Source organism: Camelina sativa, chromosome 10 (genome assembly GCF_030686135.1).
Source record: "Camelina sativa cultivar CO46 ecotype springtype chromosome 10, ASM3068613v1".
In the NCBI taxonomy this organism is placed as follows: Eukaryota; Viridiplantae; Streptophyta; class Magnoliopsida; order Brassicales; family Brassicaceae; genus Camelina; species Camelina sativa.
The window spans coordinates 6,456,222-6,480,050 of record NC_141889.1 but is presented as its reverse complement, the minus strand read 5'-3'; the positions used below and the strand labels follow the sequence as shown (position 1 = coordinate 6,480,050).

Here is a 23,829-nt window from a genome sequence, read left to right as displayed (position 1 = left end):
GATATATCTAAACTTAATAAAAAGTTTAAAATTATGAATATTTAAACATATTAAATTTTTAAAATAACACAAACGAGTTATATTATATGACGTGTTATATGATATTACATGATTGAATTGATAATACTAAAATATAAAATATCATTAATATGATACTTCAATACAAGTTAAATCATTATTTTACTATTTTAACAACACCAATATAAAATATATCGAATCAAACTGATTTAATTAAGATTGTATTAAAAAAAATTGTTGTGCAGTATACCAATGTAACGCTCCGACCACCACCTCTTAATGATTGCGCACCAAGACAATCATCCCCAACGGTGTGAGTCTATTTGACTCCACACGCTTTTGGATTAGGCTCTGATACCAAACTGAAATCGGGGTGTCACAACCATGAATTATATGCTAAATCACTAAAATTAACAAAGAGTACATTAGCAAAATTAATATTGAAAAAAAAAATATTTAAAAAATTAAAAAAAAATTTGCCCCGCCGTATACTCTGCTGGTCATAATCTTGTATAACTAATAAATACAGTGACGTATATTATAGATGACATCAGCCATAAATATAAAATAACACATCTAAAAGTATAACCCATAACATAATAAACCTAAATTTAATTTACATATTGACTCTCATGAATATTTTGTTAGATCCATCATTGTTTGCCGTGGTATTCATTGTTTCACACAAACTTTAAGCTCATATTTTGATCCTTGAACGATTGTTACATCGTTACTCTTGTGCATATTTACATATGATAGATAAAATGTGTTTAAGTTTTTTGTATCAGAAAATTTGGCCAAGTGATTGTCATTTTCGTTTACCTCTTTAATGTCGCGTTTTCTTTAGATCATTTCAATGTTAATAAAAAAAAGTTAGGAAACAAAGATACAAAAGAGGAAAAAGGACGTACAAAAAAGGAAAGTGAAGGAAAATGAAAGAAAGAAACAGAGAATCGTGTGTGTTTGTCTTCTACATATCGATGCAACAAGTGGAGGAGAGGATCCTCACAAGCTTTTTAATCTTTCCAGAAAGTCAAGTTAGGATTAAAGAAACGACATGGCAAACAACACTAACAAGCAACTTGAAGAAGCATTACTTATCCGGGTGGTCGAACGATTATATAATATCACAACTCCTTTTGAGTCGTTTAGTATATAACATTCAAATGAAGATATACTAACGACAAAGTCTCTGATCATATGCATATAGTATTCAAAGGAGTCGTATATAATATTGAAATGATGCCATACTAACGACAAAGCCGCTTCTCATATGAACATGCCCAAAGACCAAAGAGACCAAGAACAGTGAATGTTCAGTTCACTACTGATTGACCAAGAATAATTTATGAGATGTTAGTAACCAACCATAGGCTTTAAATCGCCGACAAGATTAGTCCGCATTCACACACTTTTAACCATTACATTATCTGTTTAACAACGCTTATAAAAATAAACAAAAAGCTTTTACAAAATTTCAGAAACCGTAACTACTAACTAGGCACTTCAAGCAATTAAACTCGTGTTTTGTTGATCGTAGTGTCGAAAAGTCCAATGTCTCCCGTAAAAGGATTGTTTTTCCTTTATATGGGCTTTTCTTTGTGATAGGCCCAAAGGCCCAAAAAATTTCGATAGTTAAGAAGAGCTTAAACCGTGCTCCGACTCTTGGTCATCGGCGGGATGGTTCTTGAGTTAAGCTTCTGGTCTAAATCTCCTTCAAGGCGCCTCAGGTCAGTGTTTCCCCTATATGCGTGATTTTGTAAAATTTCTTATAGCTTTTTCGAATTGATTATTGAATATCTCTGATGGAGACAATTTGTATCGTCTTATGATGATCTTCAATCAACTACTGTAGTGTATGTATATATCACATTGTTTCACAAGACTGAGATGAAGATAGATAAGAAAATGAAATTCAAAAGCTTTGTTTTTTTTATAAATATTATTCTGTAAATATACATACATATAATCTGTATTCTTACAATTTGATTGCAGAGACACAAAGAAACAGGTTTTAACCTGAAAAAAATGGGAGTCAGAAAACTATTATTATTAGGCTTTTCTGTTTACAAGAGAGATCCCATTGGGTTCACCACCCCATTCTTCAAGTACAATGACAATGTTATTAGTTGGCTTCAGCCATGAACGAGGCACATGGTACCTGTAAAGCAAGAAAAAGTTCAAACCTTTGAGTCAAATTTTGGACTAAAGATTAAAGAAGAAGACAAGAGCAGAAGTTAGGCAGTTTTGCTCACCATCTTTGAGAAGCTTGTCCACAGTTACTCAAACATTTCTTTTCGGTGAAAGTCCCGGCATAGCTGCACCGCTCGCATTTCCCACGAGCTGTATATGCAGGCCAGTGCCGTCCGATGTTCTGTCCATTTATCCAAATTTGTCCTTTCCCCATTGAGTTCATCTCTAAAGCCAATGGTTCATTCCCTAATGGTGTGTTAAAAGTAGACTGCAAAAATATATGGTAAGAATACCATCCCATTGCTTTCATTTTTTCATCATAACAATGTTGGTGTGATGAGATGATTCACCAATCCTTCTGTTTCTCTTACCTTGTACCAGGTCAAGGGTTGCTTTTTGGCCATTAATGGTCCTTCTTTCCAATCCACGTTGGAGCTCCCGGTTACGGTATGAATGCTCATAGCTTCACCCTTAGTACCAATCTGCTTGAAACACAAAAGAACATATATGTTTTATTTAATTGTTATGATGGTTGGTAAGATGCGGTTACAGGGAAGTCAAAACTCGTTTCTCTTGAATTTCAGGAGGACCTTGTAAGACCATTTCCATTTAGACATGTCCCATGTTCCAGAGTTAACTCCCTCCAGTGTCACTGGACCAAGAACCCCAGTATTCCAAGTCTCATAATGCACGCCAACGTTCTGTGACAATAAAGACCACAAAGCTCAGAACACGATCAGTAGTATATAGGCAAAAAGCGTAGAGAGAGCTAGTTAGTTTATTGAGAGAACTAACCGGCAGCCCCGCTGCAGTACTCAACAGAGCAAGTTTGTTGACTCCTGCATGTAATTTGATCTTCTGACTAAATGTTAGCTTTGGTTGCTTCAGTGATCCATAAGCAGTTCCTGAAACGAAGAAAGGATTTTTAGCAAAAGACAAGCTTAGCATGAGGATGATTTTGGCCTATCTTAATATATATTACCTGCAAGTTGACCATTAACGAATACATGAAGAGCATGCCCAGCTGACGCAATAGTAAGAAGAGGGTCTTCACCAGTCTTTAGGAATTTCTCATCAGGACTGATCGTAAGGCTGATTATATCCGCAAAGAAAAACAACCGGTGAGTTCTCCCATAGAGTTAGCGAGAATGTGAGATAGATAGGGTGATTGCAGCAAGTCAAGAGTTTTCAAGTATCACTCACTCAGTCAGATACCAGAAATAGTCCGTCTTGTCTCTGGTCATGCTTATCTGTTCTACAAGCCCATCTTGGGAAAAGGTACCATTGTCATATGCAGAAGGAATCTCTTCGTTGTATGATCCCCAAGAGAATTGTGTGTTTGTCGAAACCATTTTCATGTGTATGCTTGGTCCACGGACCTGTACCTTGTAACACAGAGGTCAATCTCAGTGATACCATCACCCCTGACGTATCAACAAGGTAATGTGTTCAAGAAGTTTTTTTAGGTTGATTTACCTTAGCAGTGTTGTAATACTCGGTTTTGCAGTCAGGTAGAATACTGACAGACCAAGGAGGCAGATCATATGGAAATCCACCAAACAAGACTCTTGCAGCAGAGCTAGCGTTGTAGTTTGAGAGAAAAGCAGCGCAAGATGACTTAGACTTGAACACATGAGCCTGTGAAACAAAACAAGCAAAGAAACAGGTAAATAACTTCTTTTTGAAAGTTCTTCCATGTCTTCTCATGCTTACTGAATTTGCATTACCTCTTGGTTATCTCCAAGTGATGTGACTGTAGGATCAGCAGAGACCAATGCTGGTTCACAGAGCTTGATGACCTTATGCAGCCTTTTCAAGTGACTATACTTAGGTTCTCTCGGTAACCCTTTTGAACAAATAACCCAGCAAAAAGGTATTAGACAATGGTTTAATATGTTTGTTACCATTCTGTTTTTCAGGTGATGAAAGTTGAGTTACCGTATTCATCAAGAGGAGCATCATAGTCATAGCTGGTGGTGACGAATTCACCGGCTGTTCTATCAAAGTTCGTTCCTCCATGGTACTGTTTAAAAACATTTCCCTACTCCATTAGTAATCAAATATTGTGTCTCTTATTTCAGCAATAGAGAATATGAAGTTACCATATAGTAATTCATGAAAGAGCCACCGTTCTGTATGAATCGTGCCACGGAGAAGGCAATGTCTTCGGCTGGTCTGTGTGGTACCGCACCTCCAAACTCCGTCAACCTGGTAAATCATTTGCATATTCACACACAGAAAGTTATTTTTATAAAAAAAACGATACGTTGATTTTGGTCTTAGATATTCATATTTGTATTGAATAGTAATATATTTTTTTGTAGAGGGGGAGGGACATTATGTTGTGTGACTTACCAACCAGTCCAGTTCTCTGTCCACATTTTCGGCTTATTGTCCGAGTTTGGTTTGAAATTCTCACAATAAAACCCATTGCATGTGTTTATCTGTCGAGCAAGTAAAAAAGTAACGAATTAGGGTAAAACCGATTATGTAATCTCGTAAAAGAGTTGTAGAAAAATATGAAAACAACATGGATCCCATTCGTTTTCTCTTTATAGTTGGCCACTCCGTGTAACAGAAAAAATATGAGAAAAAGGAAACCAAATAAATTGTGAGTAACGTTATTTACAAAACCTGATATGCATAACACACGACAGTTTCTAACAAGAAAAGAGAATTTTACGTCAAAAGAGAACAGCGAATAAAGTTAGTAATGCCACCAAGAAAACTAAATAAGGAAAGATGATTCAAGCACTAGAATTCAAACAAAGAAATGATAAACAAACATCTTCTTTTGTTTACATATATTAATAATTTGTTAGGTATATATCATATATGTATTATTGATAGGAAAATATAAGAGAAGACAAGAAATATTTAAAACAATAGAAAAGAAAAAAAAAAGAAGTAATAAACAAAACTTCTTCTTTTGCTTAAAGAATATATATATAACCAGGTTTAAAAAAGGAAGAAGCAAATAAGTAATAATTAAAGGGAGAAAAAAATGGAAGAAGAACATACAATAGAGTTAGGAACATCATCTTGCTTGCACATAATCCATGGGACACCTGTAGAGAGTCCTTCTGCCATTTCAGCTGCCCATTTTGTGTATGCCTTCCCTGGCGCTCCTATCTCCCACTCTATTGGTCCATACTCATTCTCTATCTGCCCATTTATCATTTCACATACAATGAAAATATCGTTTCAAAAAACAAAAGATTCACTTGGATACTACTGACATTATGTAATAAGTTAACTAATACGAAAACATACAAACCTGTGACAGAATGATGGGTCCTCCTTGAGTCTCAAACAATTTTTCTTCTTTCATCATCCCCACAATCTTCGCAGTAAATTTTTGCATTGCAGCCTTTTTCATTATCAAACCAATCTTTTTATATTAGTCAATAAAACACCCCCAAAAATGGATACTTAAGAGTTAAGAGCATGAAAAAAGAAAATTTGAGAAGTTGTAGACCTTGAAAGGTTCATTGTCGGTTCTAAATACCATTCCGGGAACATATTTGAGCCAAACAGGAAACCCTCTGAAAACCATTTAAACATATTCAAATCAACAATTTTTTTAAAAAAATATAAGGGAGAATCTCACTTTATCCTAGAACGTATAACTTACCCAAAGTTCCATTCAGCGCAAACATAAGGACCAATTCTGAGATGAACGTAAAGACCAGCTTGTTGTACCAGCTTGATGAACTTAACCAAATTATATCTGTCCTCAAAATAATACTAAAGCAGAGAAAACAAACAGAAAAGTATTAGTAACGATCAAACTATAGTTTTGATTTACGAGTCCAGATAATATTAATTATATGTTTGTAAAATTACTAGTCCAGGAGAAGGTTCATGTCCATTCCAAAATACATAAGTCTGTATAACATCCAAACCACCATCTTTGGCCTTCTGTATAAGATCAGGCCACATCTGCATATAGAACAGAGCATTTGACCACATATTTTTTTCTTAATTTTAAATTATCTATATGTACAAAAAAAACATAAGTTGTAATGAAATAGTGTAGACTATAAGCAAAACCCATGTGTCGAAAAAAAATATTTGGGAACAAAGATCCAATAAGAACGCAGAAAATATGTATAGAAAAAAAAAAGAATTAAGATTCTGCATAACCATACATATGCTAAAAAAATTGAAGAGTATACCTCAGGTGTGCTTCTTGGATAGTGAATGGAGCCAGATAGAAGGATCCTTCTCTGACCATTGATGATCACAGCTTTACGATCGTAAGTGACGGTTGCGTTAACTGAACAAATCAAAGATGAACAACAAAGAATCCCCAGAAATATCCAGGCTTTGTCCCTCGAATTTAACCCCATATTTTCCCTTATATATATATATATCCAACCTTTGGATGTTTTTTTTTTTGTTTTTTGGAGAAACAGGAAAAGAAGAAGATACCACCAAAAGTATTAGTGTGGGTTTGGAGTTATGAGGTTCTTGAAGCTATTTATAGATTAAGGTTGATAGGCATGCCATCTTTATCATTCTCTTTGTATCATAAATGATGATGTTTTGAGATTTTTACTAATCACAAAAATGATTTTTTAAAATATATTTAACGTATTTTTAAAAAAAATCAAATAACTAAATAATGTATTGACTTTTACAATATAAAATTAAAATGTATTAATGCAATTGAACGACAAGTGTCAGAAAAACCACCACTATATGAGTACTAGAAAGAGAAATAAACAAAAGTAAGTAACAATATTACATTATTTATTATTTTTTAATCTTCCGAAAACATCATACTTTCTAATACATAGAGAGTATTATTTATATATCTAAAGATGTATACCATTAAATTTTGAAGCATAAAATGTACTAAGATCATTTGCACCAAACAAGAAAAAAATTGGAGAGTAGTTAAAACTTAAAAGAAGTTAACAATGATTTTGTATTCTATAAAATTACTTTTATCTTTTATTTACCATATGCTATCGCAAAAATGTATTATTTCTTTAAATTAATTAAAAACATTAATTAAGAAAATGTATAAATAAGAACTGATAAGTTATGGAAACATTTGTCTTTTTGGGACCCAGATTTCTTCCTTTGGGCGGGTGACTTTGAAGTTTAAACCATTAGCTTAGTACCTTGCCGGTTACCAGTTGAGTAGTTTACAACTTTCCTATTTCTTTAAGATCCATTTTCCCACACCCAAATTTAATTCTTATTCTTTTTTCTCATTCTTTATGCTTATTGAGTAGTTAAATAACCAACCACACTTACTCCAACTTAAATATGAAATGAAATCTATCAAATTCTAGACTACTAAAAAGGTCGAAATTAAATACTTGTCTCTAAAATGTCTGTTTGGTTTAAGATTGAGGATTACATTATAATTAATGAGCTATGTAAATTTTTAACATACTGATAGCATATTATAAAATATTTATGTTGACTTGTATGTTTTTTGTTTGACGTATATGTTAAAACATATGTATATATCATGTATACATATGTTTAATAGATGATCTGAAAACATTTATAGATCATAATGGAATCTTTGAAATGGGATATATTGCAGGTTGGGTGGTCTGCGACTGCGACCCTAAGTAGAGAACATGTGGAAAAGACTATAGTAAACAATCGGTTGCACAATGCATATTTAATGATGGTAAGCTATACACACATGACACATACAATATTTTCTTATATGGATGTAAATGATGTTAATAGTAAGTTTACATTTGAACAATTTTTTCTGGTCTTGTACTTAGCCAAGTTAATTCAGCTAGTTATAGGAATGACCGTCCCTAGCTAGTACTTTATAAGACCTAATTAGGCAAAGTTCTTTAAGAAATAAATGAGGATTAAATAAAGACTTATAAGACACACTGACACGCTTTGTTTGACTGTTAAAGGTTAAATAAGGACTCACTCTGTAGGCCTAGTAAAAAAATTAAAATGCATTTGATAAAAATGGATAACTCGGATGAACAATCTAGGGAAATTCCCGAACTTAATTATTGTTAAGTGACCAACACATTTTATATAAAAAGAAGTATTAGTCAAATTCAATAATCGAAGTTATGCAATGTGGTTTAGTTGACACTGGTTCGTTGGGAAAATTCAAGTGGCCGCACCCATGACTAAACTTCGTTGACTACAAAGCTTTACCTTCCAACCAAACCGACTGACATGTAGCTATATTAACCAAATCTTACTAACACCCTATCCAATCCTCCAACGTTCACCAACCAACCATGTGTCACATACCGTGTACACTTTTGTTTATAAATATGTGTTTTGAAAAAGACAAAAAAAATAAAAGCAACTCGCATATAAATTAAAAGAGTCAATTTGGTAGCTGAAAAAATTTGACAGAAAAATTAGATACATTAGAAGTTAGTTTGTTTTTTGTAAATTTAGATACTGTTATCAAATTGAAATTACAATAGAAGTTGTTATTGAGTCCGTCTCACTGGAACACGTGGGACATATCAATTATCATCTTATCATAGCGTATTTTTTAGTACGTTTCTATAGTATGATTTAAAGATGATCAGATTCACCTTCTGTTTTTCACAATATGATACTTTACTGTCTCCTATTTTTCATATTCTATACAAAAAAAAAAAAAACGAACAAAGGAGGTCACTGAGCATTTCAAAAATCTAATAAGAAATAATAACAATGCTCTAATCAATAATATATAGGTTATTTTTGCTGGAAAAGTGCAAATAGAGGAGTTTTGTAATGAGAAAGGATCACACTATCAACATTTTTGTAAATTCAAACTTGGTTTAGATGCATCAAAAACGAATTTAATCCTAGTTAAAGTAAAAGACAAAACATATTGTTCCATTTCTAACTTATTTTGTTTCTCTTCACTCGCCTTCTACGTAAACTGGATTTTGTCCAAATGTATAGGTTTTTTCGGCGGTTCACGTTTACTTCTAAGGCCCGTTAGGATCAAGCTCTTGGAAAAAAACCTATACATTAGGTTAAAAATTTGTCAATGTCCAGAAGTAATTTCAGTTTGACCTAATTTTTATTCTGGTTAAAGTTTTCCCCTTGTAATTAAGTTGTAAGATTGTTATCTGACATATTTTGAAGTGGTGAGAAGTGAACGTAAAGAGTTAAGAAAATTAGGAGAGTCATGTTTGAATTCGAACTCAGATCCGTCGAGAAATATTCTGTTAACAGAATTACATAAATTATGTTTAAATATGTGCCCTTTGACGGCCTAATTTCTAATTCGGCCCAACAATAAAATAGTGGTATAGAACCAACTAGGACCAAACCAGATCATTAAACTAACCGGAAAAACCAGGAAATTAAGTCAAACCAGAATAAAAATTCGGTTGTACCAACCAATTTACATTGTCGACAACAAGATAAGTGATTGCCACGCATTTACTCATCAGAGATTATTTTCTAGGGTTTCTAGGGTTTGGGGACGTATGTGCTTGGCCACCACATGATTCATATTTATCTTATACGTTGAAGATTAGTTTCGACTACATATATATAGCATAGAAAATCTTAGAAAATCCGGTTTAGAAAATGAAAAGTATATATGTGATAATGATGTAAAGATTAGATGATAATATCGAAAGAGAAAATGAGCTCACATCACACATATCAATATATGTCACAAGACAGATGATACGGTGGTGAGGATCAGAGAGGCAATGGTCCCTTTTGGGAAATTTTATTATTTTAGAAGAAACCAAAAAAAGAGACAAGTCATGAAAAGTACCAAAATGTTGGACATACCCCCAATTTTACTGACATTCACATATATAGATATACATACAGTGTCATATGTATGTCTAAATATGTGTCTTGTTCCTCTCAAAGTGTCACTTGGTGAGGCATTTGTGATCCCTATGCCGCATACGTATCCCATCTCTCTATCGTTTATTTTTCTCATGCCAATTCTGTTTTTTACCTAAACACATATCTATCAATCTGATTCTGCTTCATTTATTGTGATTCAGATTCTGTTCTCTTTGTGTAAGTTTTCCTCTTGCCCTTAGCTGTGTTTCAATGGGTGCAACTAGGGCTTATAGTAGTTGATTGACACCCGTTGAAACGGACCACGCGAGTTAAATTAACTTGCATACTTTGCTTTTACATCTTTGAATATTTTACAATCGGAGAAGCTTTGTTTTACTCGTTTCAGACTTTAATTTATGTTCAATTATTTATGAGAAATTGTAAGAAAATATCACATCATATCCAAACTAATTCGATCATGATCATCCCTTGGTTTGTCAAACAAAAAGTCTAGAGCCTACGTGTTGAAACTTCTTTAGGTCTACTTTAAGTAACTTGTTGTTTCATTAATTTTTTACCATTGAGGTACCCTAATTATCGTAAAACCTTAGAAAAAATTATAATTGAACATGTGGTGGGGCTACGTACTAGCTGCGATAATTGGATGTATGTGATAAAGCAAGTTGTAGCTAGCTAAGGAACTTTCAAAGGTGATAGATCCTCGCTTTTTTTCTTTGTTTTGTTTGTTTTTGATCCAGGGTTTTGATTTTTAGATTTTTTTTTGTCCCTGCTTCTAAAATTCGAACTTAATAAATCATATTTCACATTGTATAACAAGAATAAAGAAATAAATATTTCAAACAAAGTTAAAATGGTTCTCTAACTCATCTATCAAGCCCTCAATCTTTATAGAATGTTATTCTACTTTTGGATCAAATCTCCGTCATCTTTACCACTACTTCACTCCAATCTTGATCGATGATCATTAGGCACGCTTCTATTTATGAGATTTGGAAATAGTGGAATTACAAAAATGATATTTCACCGTGAATCCTAAGCGATAATCAGTCATTCAGTCTCATCAGCAACATAAAAGAACAAATTGAAAACTAACATTCGTAGCTAGTTAATTAGGCTCATGATTACAATATATATGAAATATTGAGTGTATATATATATATAAATTACATATATACACATACACACAATTAAAAACTGTATGTGGGGGGGGGGGGGGGGGGGTCCTGACTCCTGAGTGACCTGTAAACTTTGATCAGAAGGAATTGAATGGTTTTGGCGAATACTAAGGTGGGGATGTTGTCTTCCTTTGCCATTCTAAACCTATCTCTTGTCTTCTCTCTCTATACCTTTCTGTCCCTCTCTTCCGCTCAATTATGATTCCTCTCTCTCTCTCTCTCTCTCTCTCTCTCTCTCTCTCTATCTCTCTATCTCTCTCTCTCTCTCTCTCTCTCTCTCTCTCTCTCTATCTCTCTATCTCTCTCTCTCTCTCTCTCTCTCTCTCTCTCTCTCTCTCTAAAAATGATTATGGATGAATCACATGCCGTGGAAAGATCAATATACTTATATACTATCACTTTTATAAGTATTTTTTAACTTATGATTAATGAAACACCAAACTTTTGTTAAAGATTGCCGATCATCCTCATTGATCCTATTTTGAAGGTCCTGTTTTTTGTTGGGTATTTTATCGAACATTCTTCTACCTTTGCAATGATTCAATATTAAGTAGATTTGAAAAGGCTAAGCAAGTAGATCAATTGTTTCTTTTTTTTCTAACTAGGAGTTATGAATCATATACTGACATGTAGTACTATTGCACCGGAAATCAAAACAAAGTTATTATCTTCGTGCATAGTTCTTGTTTCAACAGAGCGACTTGAACTTAAAATATAGGACCTGATTTAACTTTTTTTTTTTGTTGTTGTTGAAGATGATCGAGTTGAGCCGTTTGCAAACTTGCAATGCATCATATGATCATTATCATAATATGTGTGGTTCTTGTTCAAGTAATTAATATTATTATCTATTTAGTTTTTGTTATATATATGATTGTTTTTGTTTCTTTTATATACGGTAACGAAATATTACAGATAGGAGTACTTGTGTTTGGGGTCGACCACTACCACTCCTACACTCATTTGTCTCATGTGTTTGTTTTCAGATGGACTCACGTGAACTTCTTAATTTATTGTTTTTGGTTTATGTTTTCCTCCACGAGTTTGACAACGATAAATAATTATCCCATTTACAAAATAACCATAAACTAGTTTTAGATCTCAACAGTTGTAGTTCCAATGAAGCAAATTTCACCAGCAATAGTAGTTCAATCGGTTATCTAAAATTTCAGTATAGATCTCAACTATAATGATATTCTTTACCATTATCTTTTACAATTTCTAACCATATCATAACTTTTTTAGCATCACCATAACTAATGTCATCAATATTCAAACATTTGATTGCTCTTCATCATTCTTTAAACATGGGCATAGCTTGCATAAGTATAACACTCGCATCTGCCCTAACATTCTAGGGTTATCTTTTCCTTTTATTATATTCAAAAACTAATAACTGTGAGATTTTTTAGTGAGGAAGACACTTGTTAAAAATGCTATGAGCTGTGTTCGTAGAAAGGAGAGATGGTTGGCATCTCCTCTGACAGAGACGGGATTTGACCTTCGGGTATTTGAACACATCCGGTTAAGGCTCTCCATCCTCGTGGTGGATCTAACTCAATTTTAAGACGAAAATAAAGTACAATAATAATGCTATGAACTACATAATTATTTATGTACCTTCGAAATTGATAAAATAAAGTATAAATTTTAACTACTCAAAAAAAAAAAAAATTAATCATCAGTTCCATTCATAAAAAGTAGTTTTGTTGACTAAGTATTGAGAAATCAGCAATGTCATTTTTATGTCGGAATAATACCTCTCTAAATGAAGACGATTAAGAATATTACTTGGCTTCATATAACTATAATAAGTTCATAAAGAGAGTTTACGATTTTTTTTTTTTTTTAAAGGGAAAAAGAGAGTTTACGTATGTTAATCTATTGCATGTTTTATGTATTGAGAAATCAGAAATGTTGTTTTCTTTTTGGGTTTTTGCGAAAAACAGAAAAAAAATTAATAAATAAACCAACAAACTGTGGTGGCTGTCAGGCATATAGTTTTAATTCTATTTTTTACTTTCTAATACCCGCACGTACCTTTTACACCAAAGAAATGCCTACATATTGAATACCATCATCTCATACATTTTTATTACATATTTTTCATAGCTAAATAAAAAATTATAACATAAATGAACTTTTGTCGAAGACTATTTTAAAACTATATAGAACAACTTTTTTTTTTTTTTTTGAGTTTACCGAACTAGGGAAATAATGATAAAAATGTCTGGAACAAAAATTAAATAACGGTTCTATCCATATCTTCTAAATGCTTTGAAATTAATCCTACTAGTGATGTATATACGTACACATACACCCAAACATATTTGTTTGTGCGCGTGGTCTATTGCCTTTAAAAAGGGTCAAACGTAGTATAGCTTGGATCCTTCTTTACTTGTCCCTGATCTCTCCTAGTCTCTCGTCTTCTCTCTCTTTTGTGTTTCATCGATCATGGGTTCGAATTTTCATTACTCTATAGATCTCAATGAAGATCAACACCATCAACCTTTTTTCTCTTCTCTTGGATCCTCTCTTCATCAAAATCATCAACCACAACATTTTCATCACCAAGCTTCTTCTAATCTCTCATCTTCGATGTCACCATCTCTTTCCTACTTCCCTTTCTTGATCGACTCTCACCAAGATCAAGTATATTTTGGGTACAACACTAATACTTTTCACGGCGTTCTTGATACCCATCTCTCCCAACCTCTCGAGGTATAGTTTTAAATGAATTTTTATATATATCAATGTTAATTCTTGATGATCCTAGAGAAAAACTTATTGTATAATTAAATACAAAATAAAGTTAACCGAACTTTCATATGGAAATTTCAGACCATCAAGTTTGTATCGGATGTCAGTTCATCATCAAGCGATCAAATGGTGCCAGGGAAGGAGACAAGACTAAAATTGACGATAAAGAAGAAGGATACTCATCAAGACCAAACCAATCTTCCTCAATACCCGACAAAAGGCAAGACAGGAACAAATACGCTCAAGTGGGTTTCTTCGAAGGTGAGATTGATGAAGAAGAAAAAGGCGATTATTACCACCACCGACAGCAACAAACAACATGTTAACAACGACCAATCATCGAACCAAAGCAATCTGGATGGAGATCATGATCGTCACAATAACATATCAACAAATCAGTACAATATTATTGTCGACCAGAATGGTTATAACGGATCAAGCAACGATTGCGTTATTAGGATTTGCTCCGATTGTAACACAACCAAGACTCCTCTTTGGAGAAGCGGTCCGAGAGGTCCCAAGGTAATCAACCACATCTTTTAATAAAAAATATATCCCTAAGTTTAATTTCATATTGTATATACTTGATTATATAAGCTCTCGAATAATTAATTTCTATTTATAGTACTTATTAATAACACAATACAGTAAAACCTCTATAAATTAATAATGTTGGGACCAAGACATTTTATTAATTTATAGTGATATTAATTTATAGATATATTTTTAATTGTTTATTTTTTTTTTAAATTATGAATTGGAACAATTATAGCAAAATAAGATTAAACTTTCGGATGTTATAAATTTTATGGTTTAGGAATTGAACTTGTAATATTTATAAAGTATTATTGACAATAAATTACAAATACTATAAACATATTGACTTATACAAATGACATACATAAATTCAAATTTATGAATAATAATAATATTAATTCTCATATTTTAATAATCTGTCTAATTATCAAATTGTAAATGATGCATATCTAAAAATTAAAACTTTAAAATTTAATTATTTGTATGACATGTTATAAAATATTTTAGAGATATCATTATAATTTGAAAATACAACATTACAAATATTCTATAGAAATGAGTTTTAGGAGAAACATACACTATTATATCAGTATATATATATATATATAAATTTACATGATTATTAATTTATGATATTATTGGGACCATATTTTACATTGAGATTTCAAAAAAATTATTATCTTATTATCTTATCGAATATTGTTAATTTTTACACTGACCCGACTTGGGACCAGCAAAATTTAATTTATAGTGATTATTAATTTATAGAGTATTAATTTATAGAGGTTTTACTGTATTATTCAAAAAAATACATCTAGCTGGCAAATTTATAAAGTTTAGGTAGTATTCTAAGTAGGTTAACAAGTATTTTAATCTTACATGATAATTAACCATACTATCCCTTTTGTTTTGTTATTACAGTCTCTTTGTAACGCCTGTGGCATAAGGCAAAGGAAGGCGAGGCGGGCCGCAGCAACGGCAACCGGAATCTCTGACGAATCGCCACCGGTCCTAAAGAAGAAGATGAAAAACAAGAACAAGAGATCAAATGGAGTTTGTAATCTCTCCTCTCCTTCGGATAAGAAAATGATCACAGTGGAGGAGGCCGCAACAGCCGGAGACTTGGAGACTCACAACCACTCCTCGATGTTGTCATCCTCTTCCTCTTCAGACAAGTTTTATTTCGACGATCTAGCAATACTCTTAAGCAAAAGTTCAGCTTATCAGAAAGTTTTCCCTCAAGATGAGAAGGAGGCTGCCATTTTACTAATGGCTCTATCGTACGGAATGGTTCACGGATGATTATTTTGATTAAAACTCACCTTCTTGAGAAATTAGGGAACTACTACTCTTATCAGGTATAAATAAACCATACCATAATCTTATAAGTCATAACTAATAATATCTAGAATATTTGTTAGATTAAATTTTGTTCTTGCGGTGATATAGTGATAAGAGAATGTTGTGGTTCAATAGATTTTGTTTGTAAGACGTGTTTCAATAGATCTCATGTTTATTTGTGTTTTTAAGATCTGAGAGTTGATTTAATTTATCGATATCTCGTCAAGCATTTTATATGATGAAAATCTTTTTGGAATGTAAACAGTTTGAAAAGCAACGATCGTACATATGGTTAGTAGAGATTGATATTAAACTCGGCCAATATGAATATTTCTTGTAATAAAACTAGCTTAACGATTAAAATGATGCATGCATATAATTTTTTGTTATGAAGCGTATATATCATGTTGCTCCAACCACTAAAAACGTGGCTAGAGAACCAATGAAGACAACTTTTGTAATCAAGAGAAAAGGGGATTTCAAATTCTCCTGGATAAAATAGCAAGAAAACAGAAATTTCGGAAACATTAGAAAACAACCAAAAATAAAGGGGTTGTACTGAAATTAGTTTGAAACTTGGGGAGGTGTCACAAACAATTTCTACTTTTCCGGTGAAAATTAGAAAGCTCAAAAAAAGGCGAAGTCTTTGTGGTGCGATGCGATTCATATCTCCGGCGACGACATGACATCTTTACGATCCCTCAGCATCTCGCTTTACACTTACTCTAACTCTGCTCCGATTTCACCACCAATCAAGATCCGAAATTTTCTAAATTCATTCAACAGATTCCACGGCCTGTCATCTTCGAGCTCTTCTTTGATCGGAGATTTAGTTTGCTCATCAAGAAAGCAGTGTCTCTCCGTAAAGGTATGAAATTTCGTAATTTTTTGTGCTGGGATTCAACTTTACGGTTTAAATTCGAGAACCCATGATCCACTTCTTGAGTATCAGCTAAATCTTATACTCTTATGTCACTTGTAGTCAATTGGGAATTTAGGTTATGTGTGTCATTTGATTTTGATTACTCTTTATGTGGTCTAAGCTGGAAGATGTATACTGTGAGGTCTCTGAGCCACAGAGACGACTACATCAGTCTTGTGTTTTAAGTTCATACAATATTACTTTGATTGAAGCTTACGTGGCGTTAAGGGCTTTTTTATTTAATAATGTGTATCTTTTATGAGTTTTTGAATCTTTTGATGTTGTAATATAGAGTTTTGTTATATTTGTGGTTCTAACTTCTAAGAGATGAAATATATGTGTGTGTGTGTGTGTGTGTGTGTGTGTGTTTTGGGATAGGTCCAAGTGTTAGCTGCTGAAACCGAACAGCCAAAATGGTGGGAGAAGAAAGCAGGGCCAAACATGATTGACATTACCTCCACTGAACAGTTTCTGAATGCTTTAAAAGATGCCAGAGATAGATTAGTTATCGTTGATTTTTATGGAACTTGGTGTGGTTCTTGCCGTGCAATGTTCCCAAAGGTTAGCTTTCCTTAAGTTACTTAACGATGTTATCTTTTCTCGTGTATTACTCAATCCATCTCTCTTTTTATTTGACTTGGGTGTCTTGAACCTTAATGTTTCTTAAGTTTTTCAAGTCCTGAAATGATCAGCGTGCTTTTTTCTAAAACTGAGACTTTGTTCTTATTCTTGTCTAGCTCTGCAAAACGGCGAAAGAACACCCTGATATCTTGTTCCTTAAAGTAAACTTTGACGAGAACAAGTCTCTCTGCAAAAGCTTGAACGTCAAGGTGTTACCATACTTCCACTTCTATCGTGGCGCTGATGGCCAAGTCGAATCCTTCCCATGCTCTCTTGCCAAGGTTAGTTCTTCTTGTCCCCAGCTCTCTCTATGATTTCAATCATCACTTCTCTATCACGAAAGCAGAGTATAGCCACTGCATCATATAGTCTTAGTGGCATCCGCCAAGTATAATAATCTTTCTGCAAACATTATGCAGTTCCAGAAACTGAGAGAGGCGATAGAGAGACATAATGTAGGAAATTTCAGTGACTTCTCTTCTTCAGCTTCTGAGAGAGTTGAAGATTCAAGCGTATAGTTCATGTCTGATTCTGATTGATCAACGGTTCTTTTGTTAAATGGCTTCCCTGTATATATATGTTAACTGCATTTGCATATGGGTGCATCATAATTTGTACATAAATACAATATTCTAACTTCGAGTTCATATAACTAGACAATTTGCACGAACACTGTTATAACGTGTGTCTTTAGTATTTTCAATTTTGAGAGATGGTCGAGTTCTTTTTACCATGAGTGAAATCTTCTCAAGCACCCCAAAAAGTATCCAAACCGTAAACGTTAACATGTTCACTTTTCCATCAGGGTTTCAAATTTTGTTTTTGTTTTATAAAATGTTAGTTGTCTTACAAACTCATTCATCCAAAAACCAATGTATGTATATATCTCAAATTCTATATTGACCAATGAAAGTAAACAAAAGCTACATACATTTATTGCACCTAAACGAAATTGCATCAGTTGTTGCATTTCATGTAAGAAAGCATTTTTTCTTCACTCGAAGAAAAAATAACAGGAAGTTGAAGCCTTAGGCTCACGAGCTAACTCCTGTAACATCTCAAGTTTCTCATCCGCAGTAAAGTATCTGTAGTCTGTCGAGAAATTTGCCTTCTTCAAATGTTTGGCATTTGTTAGTATGTAAGTTGCAACTTGTATCTCTTCTTCACGTTGTCCATTGTATCCTTCCCACTCAAATGTTTTTAGATGTGATAACAAACAAGGAGGAACAGAAATCGTTTTTCTAAATGGTGGGTTAATCTCGCGCGCTTCACTGTCTTTCCCGTCTCCCTGTAACCATAACCGGTAATGGCTTAGACTCATCAGCCTCAGCAAAACTAGCCTAGATAAGTAAGCAAAGTTTAAAGGAGTTTCTTACATCGCTTAGCTTGAGAACTTGTAACTGAGGAGAGTTCAGTAGCAAATTCATAAGTAAATTCCACCACTCGGTTTCTCTAGTACCTAGCTCCAAATATACGAGCTGGTGGAAGATAATACTGGCAGCGTACCTAGTCTGCGCTACAAGCAAACGAATATTGATTACTGACGAGGCAAGAGGTAGGAGAATCTTCTCAGTTTTTATATTAGAGATATTTGTAATCTTTGCCTCCACTAGCTTCGGAGTATTTTCAAGAGAAAAGTCAAAATCTTTAGGTCCTTTAATGGGCAAGTAGTTCAAAGAAGGAGCATTGATCACATACCCTCTTTGGCCATCTCCATCACTACAATCACGTATTGATAATCTCTTTAAAGATGATGATTCGATAACGAACTTTATCACATTGTCAATATATCGTTTCACGTCCAATTCTTCAAGATTAGGACAACTCGAGAAAAGCCTACGCACTGAATCATCGTCCTCGTAGTAAACAAGGTGAAGGTTTAGGATCTTGAGGGACTTGAAACAAACAGGGGAATCAGGCACATCTACACGAACATAGCTCTTGAGTTTCAAGTTTCAAGACCTCGAGTGTTTTACAAGCATAGATGTTACTTGGCAGTCGGATATATCCATTCTCTGAGTTAGGATCGAGTTCAAGCTCACGCAAACCACGTTCAACCGCATACCCAATCCAAATTCCGATATCAACAGCCTCACAATCCGACTCAACTGTAAGTCGCATACTCTCTAGAAGAAGTGACTTATTCAGTAACAAGAACCTATGAACAAATTGCGGTGACAATATCAAGGAAGTTCTACCATTCTGGTAGTGATAGTCAATCTTAGGCAGATATTGCCAAAGAGAACTCCATCTTTTCGACAAAACACAAGTTCCTACTGCATCTATTGTCGGAACCAAAGACAATCTCTGAATCAGCAAAGCATCAGGCAACTCACTTATCAGATCCCTATTCACATCAACCCTTCGTCTCTTCTTCAAGGTTCGCCAACAGAATCTGATACGAAAACATCAATTATGACGGTTCCAGATTAAAGATACATATAAATAACGTAAGACTTTGGTCCGCGATACGAGTGCAAGGAAACCAAGAACGCATGCACGTACAAGAGTCTTGGGAGGAAATTAACTTACTTTGGGTCCATCGTTGATTCGTTGTAATGAGATAAGACTTGAAGCGAACCCTAGCTTTTTCAAGATTTTAGCTTTTCTTGTGTCGCTTTCTCGAGGTTAAAGGGATCTTTATTATCTTATAAAAAAAAAAAAGGTTAAGGAATAAAAACAAGAACATTAATTATAGTCGTAGATGCGAGAATTTGTTTTCACGTTTGGGCAACATATACATGCACTATCCAAGTCGAATATTATCCGGATTAACTTCACGGAACATATCAAATACTCAAATTTATCCGGCAAAACAGAAAAATCATAAATACTAAAATTTTGGATCTATATTCGGCTCCAAAAATATATTTTGCAAATATGCGTGTGTACTGATATAAAGATTTGTAGAGACTTTTGAATTGTACTAGATTTTAACCCGCGGTATACTTAGTGGCAGATCCAGGGAAAAAAGTAATATGGGGCACAAAATTATATTTATCGAAAATGTTGTTTTTCAGCAATAAAAAGACATATAATAAAATTATATTTATCCTAAATGTTTTTTTTCAGCAATAAAAAGACATAGAATAATACAAAAAATTGAGTTTTAACTGAAGGTTGTTAGATTCGAACCAGTGACCTTCCTATTAGTATGGGGCACTTTTTCCAAAAAAGCCAAGAAACTATAGTTCATTGCATAAATAAATTTTATAAATGTGTATGGGGCACGTGTCCCACCTACTATAAACGTAGATCCGCCCCTGGGTATACCGCGGGCGTATAATTTTTATTATAATTTATATTTTATATTCTATCTATTTGTTAAATATTGGATGTTTTGTAAATAGAATAATAACTAAATTTTCCGATTGTTGTGCGACTAAATATTTATATTGTTTTTTAACCCGCAACACACTTCATGACCATTTGTTTGTTATATTTAGTTTGTTTTGTTTAGTGTTTGATATTTTATTTTGATTTTAATTATTATAACAAAAAATAAGGAATTTAAATACATAATCAGTAATTTATACGTTGTGATTAAGTTACATTTTTCCTAATGATTTAATTATTTTATACAATCTTAGTTAAATCAACTTGATTTTATGTCAAATATTCTAATATTAGTAGTATTGATAAATAATTAAGTGAAGATTTAACCCGTGTTAACACAAATTTAATAATATTTTATTAATTCCAACATGTCCTCTTTATAATCCATCTACTATATAACCACATTATATAGTATTTCAGACTTTTTTTAATTTTACATATTCGTAATAATTAAACATTTTATTAAGTTTATATATGTTAATTATAATATTTAAATAAATGTCAATCGAAGTTTTTCTTACGTTAAGAATCAAAGTTGTTTTAGAAAACAAAATGGGAATCAAATTGTTGTTTTCTTTGTTTGCGAATGATTCATATATTTTCAAAACACAATAAAATGTGTGGTTACATGTATGATAATTTCCATTTCCATATTGATTAATGTTATTTTTTTTAGTTAGAATGAAATGGAAAATATTTAGGAAACAAAATCTAGAGTAATGTTAGTTATGGAAATTTTTAGGGATTAATGTTGTAAATAACTTTTTAAATAAACAAAACTAAAAAGGCATAACACAAAATGTACTTCAAAAATGTTAATATAGATATAAATTAATTGGATTATATATTCATTACTTATTTTTGTTTTTTTGGACCAAATTTAATTGTATATTTATTACATTTTATTGGACTCAAGTATCCAAATTTTAATATTTATGATTTTATAAACTATTCTTATATTCAAATTTGAAAAGAAAAAGCGAGAAAAACGTAAATTCTAATATCTGAGAATTATCTCCATCTTAACGGTCACAAGAAGGAGAAAAAAAAAGAGATTGAATTTTGCCTGGAGACGCCGCAGTTAGTGTTCCACCATGTTCAAGAGAGACGACTGCATCCGAACTAATCACGACGCCGTCTTTTCCAAGTGGCAGGTGGGTACTCTCTCTCTCTCTCTCAAGAAACTTATCTCAGATTTCAAGAAATTTAGTGATTCCGGGTTTAGGGTTTTGCCTCGATCTTTAATTCCGCCGAAACCCTTTCGAGATCACAAGAGTTTCGAATGATATCTCTTTGGAAATTCGTGGAACTTTGATTTAAAGATTCCATTTTTAACTCTTTTCTCCAACATTTCTTTGTACGCCTTCTGGGTTTTTTGTAGGGTATCGCCCGATCCATGCTTCTGCGTAAACCCATTTCGCAAACTGCAGAATTACGGAAGACTTATGCGGACTACTCCCTAATTTCTCGAGATTTAGGTCCAAAGGTCACATTTTTATCTCTGTCAACTCTGTATTTTTGTTGGATAACAGTTAGCTTAGGTGGCTTTGTCTCATGTGTGTCATCAAGTTATGATCTTTCTTGTTAGTAATTCAGTTGAAATAAAACTCATTTTTAAACACAGATTCTGATCGGAGCCGACGATAAGGAAAATTTCAGAAAGGGGAAAGATTGTGTTGGTAGATACAGAGGAGTTCAAGAAGCCCTTCCGGGTCTGTCTGAGCTTGGTGTATCTGTTATCAATCATGACCAGGGTAGAAAAGATGATGGTCTTTTGGCTACTCTTGGTCAAACTGAAAGCATTAATTATCGGCTCCGGTCTTATGGTAGATCTACTGCTCATCCTGACGTACTCAAGAAACTTGGCGACATCCCGAGAAAGTCAGGTCTGTCTCAAACGATTCTTCCTGTTACTCAGAAGAAAGCTGACAACAAAACCGAAGAGAACAAGCATGATTCTGCTGAAGAGAGAGAGTTCAGTTCTGATGCAGCTGAGAAAGTGAGTAATTTGCTACTCAGTCCGTCCAGACCTCAACCGGTTTCAGACAGACATTCACATGATGGCATAGTTGATGGGTCTGATTCTGCTTCTGTTTGTGGAGTCTTACTAGAAGATGGTACTACTTGCGCTACAACTCCAATCAAAGGAAGAAAGAGATGCACAGAGCATAAAGGGAAGAAACTTTCACGTGTTTCTCCAGTAAAACTTATACCGTCCGAAGTTCCTACCAGAAGAGAATGTCAAGAAACTGATGATATATGTGGAGTGATTTTACCTGATATGGTGCGTTGCAGAAGACCACCTGTTTTAAGGAGAAAACGATGCGAGGATCACAAGGGAATGAGAGTCAATGCCTTCTTCTTTCTGCTGAACCCAACAGAACGTGATGAAGCCGTCAAAGAGGCCATCAAAGAGGATAAATCCAAACCGAAGACATGTACAGGCATGAACCAAGAGGATCTTTTATGTGAAGCTACAACAAATAATGGTTTGCCTTGTACGAGAAGAGCATCTAAGGGAAGCAAAAGATGTTGGCAGCACAAAGATAAAACTGTGGACCATGGATCTTCCGAAAATGTTCAGTCAGCAACCATAAGTAAAGTAATTTGCGGTGTTAAGCTGTACAGTGGATCGGTATGCGAGAAAGCTCCAGTGAAAGGACGGAAGAGATGTGAGGAGCACAAAGGGATGAGAATCACATCTTAAATTCAAAAGCATTCGAGTAACTCCTTTTGTAAGTATCTGACCGAGGCGGTTTTGGTATTGGTAAAACTTTGTTGATTTACCGTATCATACTTTTAACTCTAGATATCTTAGGTTGCATGAATTAACTAAGTAGGTACAAGTTAATGGAACGGTATCTGCTTTTTTGTAAGAAGCAGCTTCACTTTTCTTAATCATTATCTCTGTATTTCTGTAATAAACCTTGTTGATTTCGGTCAAATGTAGAAGCTGCTGCAAACTAGCTAAACTTCTCATATGTGTAGTGTTTCACCCTATCTACTTTTGTCTTCTTTCTCATCACCATTGATTCACGTCTGTATTAAGTAAGCATCACTCTTGAACCTAATGGACTGCCTTCTCGTTTTTTTGGCACATTTGCTTTTTGTCTACATGTTCTGTTGTGTTGTCTTGACACT

The 23,829-nt window shown here is 33.7% G+C and overlaps 4 protein-coding genes, 2 long non-coding RNA genes, 1 other non-coding gene and 1 pseudogene across 10 annotated transcripts; 6 read left to right on the top strand and 2 right to left on the bottom strand.

Moving 5' to 3' along the window:
• The first annotated feature begins 1,647 nt into the window (after window positions 1-1,647).
• On the top strand, window positions 1,648-2,867 carry LOC104717634 (uncharacterized). Its single transcript, XR_756275.2, has 4 exons — window positions 1,648-1,748; window positions 2,014-2,494; window positions 2,593-2,658; window positions 2,796-2,867. It is a non-coding gene; the product is annotated as an uncharacterized LOC104717634 (long non-coding RNA).
• LOC104717636 (beta-galactosidase 12) lies at window positions 1,928-6,737 on the bottom strand. Of its 2 annotated transcripts, none has more exons than XM_010435242.2 (18): window positions 6,390-6,737; window positions 6,058-6,153; window positions 5,846-5,958; window positions 5,690-5,756; window positions 5,489-5,581; window positions 5,233-5,376; window positions 4,567-4,655; window positions 4,314-4,419; window positions 4,150-4,234; window positions 3,939-4,057; window positions 3,688-3,849; window positions 3,415-3,596; window positions 3,194-3,303; window positions 3,007-3,116; window positions 2,802-2,912; window positions 2,583-2,693; window positions 2,274-2,479; window positions 1,928-2,179 (listed from the first exon to the last, which is right to left on the bottom strand). In XM_010435242.2, the coding sequence occupies exons 1-18, from the start codon at window positions 6,561-6,563 to the stop codon at window positions 2,071-2,073; spliced, it is 2,187 nt and encodes a 728-aa protein (XP_010433544.2). In that variant the 5' UTR covers window positions 6,564-6,737; the 3' UTR covers window positions 1,928-2,070. The 2 variants fall into 2 exon arrangements, with proteins under 2 accessions (XP_010433544.2, XP_010433545.2); XM_010435243.2 differs by having other exon boundaries at window positions 3,415-3,590.
• On the top strand, window positions 3,511-4,764 carry LOC104717635 (uncharacterized). 3 transcript variants are annotated; one of them, XR_756277.3, is made up of 6 exons: window positions 3,513-3,651; window positions 3,723-3,877; window positions 3,957-4,042; window positions 4,131-4,216; window positions 4,293-4,422; window positions 4,536-4,764. It is a non-coding gene; the product is annotated as an uncharacterized LOC104717635 (long non-coding RNA). The 3 variants fall into 3 exon arrangements; XR_756278.3 differs by lacking the exon at window positions 3,513-3,651 and having other exon boundaries at window positions 3,756-3,877; window positions 3,971-4,042; XR_756276.3 differs by lacking the exons at window positions 4,293-4,422; window positions 4,536-4,764 and having other exon boundaries at window positions 3,511-3,651; window positions 3,719-3,877; window positions 4,131-4,267.
• Window positions 6,738-12,616: 5,879 nt separating the features above from the next.
• LOC147935856 (U6atac minor spliceosomal RNA) lies at window positions 12,617-12,738 on the top strand. The gene has a single exon (XR_015569831.1). It is a non-coding gene; the product is annotated as a U6atac minor spliceosomal RNA (small nuclear RNA).
• Window positions 12,739-13,365: 627 nt separating this feature from the next.
• Window positions 13,366-15,997, top strand: LOC104717633 (putative GATA transcription factor 22). The gene is made up of 3 exons (XM_010435241.3): window positions 13,366-13,892; window positions 14,013-14,453; window positions 15,390-15,997. The coding sequence occupies exons 1-3, from the start codon at window positions 13,626-13,628 to the stop codon at window positions 15,768-15,770; spliced, it is 1,089 nt and encodes a 362-aa protein (XP_010433543.1). The 5' UTR covers window positions 13,366-13,625; the 3' UTR covers window positions 15,771-15,997.
• Window positions 15,998-16,335: 338 nt separating this feature from the next.
• LOC104717632 (thioredoxin-like 2-1, chloroplastic) lies at window positions 16,336-18,024 on the top strand. The gene is made up of 4 exons (XM_010435239.3): window positions 16,336-16,677; window positions 17,110-17,292; window positions 17,469-17,633; window positions 17,772-18,024. Exons 1-4 carry the CDS (start codon window positions 16,492-16,494, stop codon window positions 17,868-17,870), a joined length of 633 nt encoding a protein of 210 aa, XP_010433541.1. The 5' UTR covers window positions 16,336-16,491; the 3' UTR covers window positions 17,871-18,024.
• Window positions 18,025-18,235: 211 nt separating this feature from the next.
• Window positions 18,236-20,548, bottom strand: LOC104720110 (F-box/LRR-repeat protein At3g26922 pseudogene; annotated as a pseudogene).
• Window positions 20,549-21,650: 1,102 nt separating this feature from the next.
• LOC104717631 (protein EFFECTOR OF TRANSCRIPTION 1-like) lies at window positions 21,651-23,787 on the top strand. Its single transcript, XM_010435238.3, has 3 exons — window positions 21,651-21,842; window positions 22,070-22,174; window positions 22,313-23,787. Exons 1-3 carry the CDS (start codon window positions 21,783-21,785, stop codon window positions 23,393-23,395), a joined length of 1,248 nt encoding a protein of 415 aa, XP_010433540.1. The 5' UTR covers window positions 21,651-21,782; the 3' UTR covers window positions 23,396-23,787.
• The last annotated feature ends 42 nt before the right edge of the window (window positions 23,788-23,829 follow it).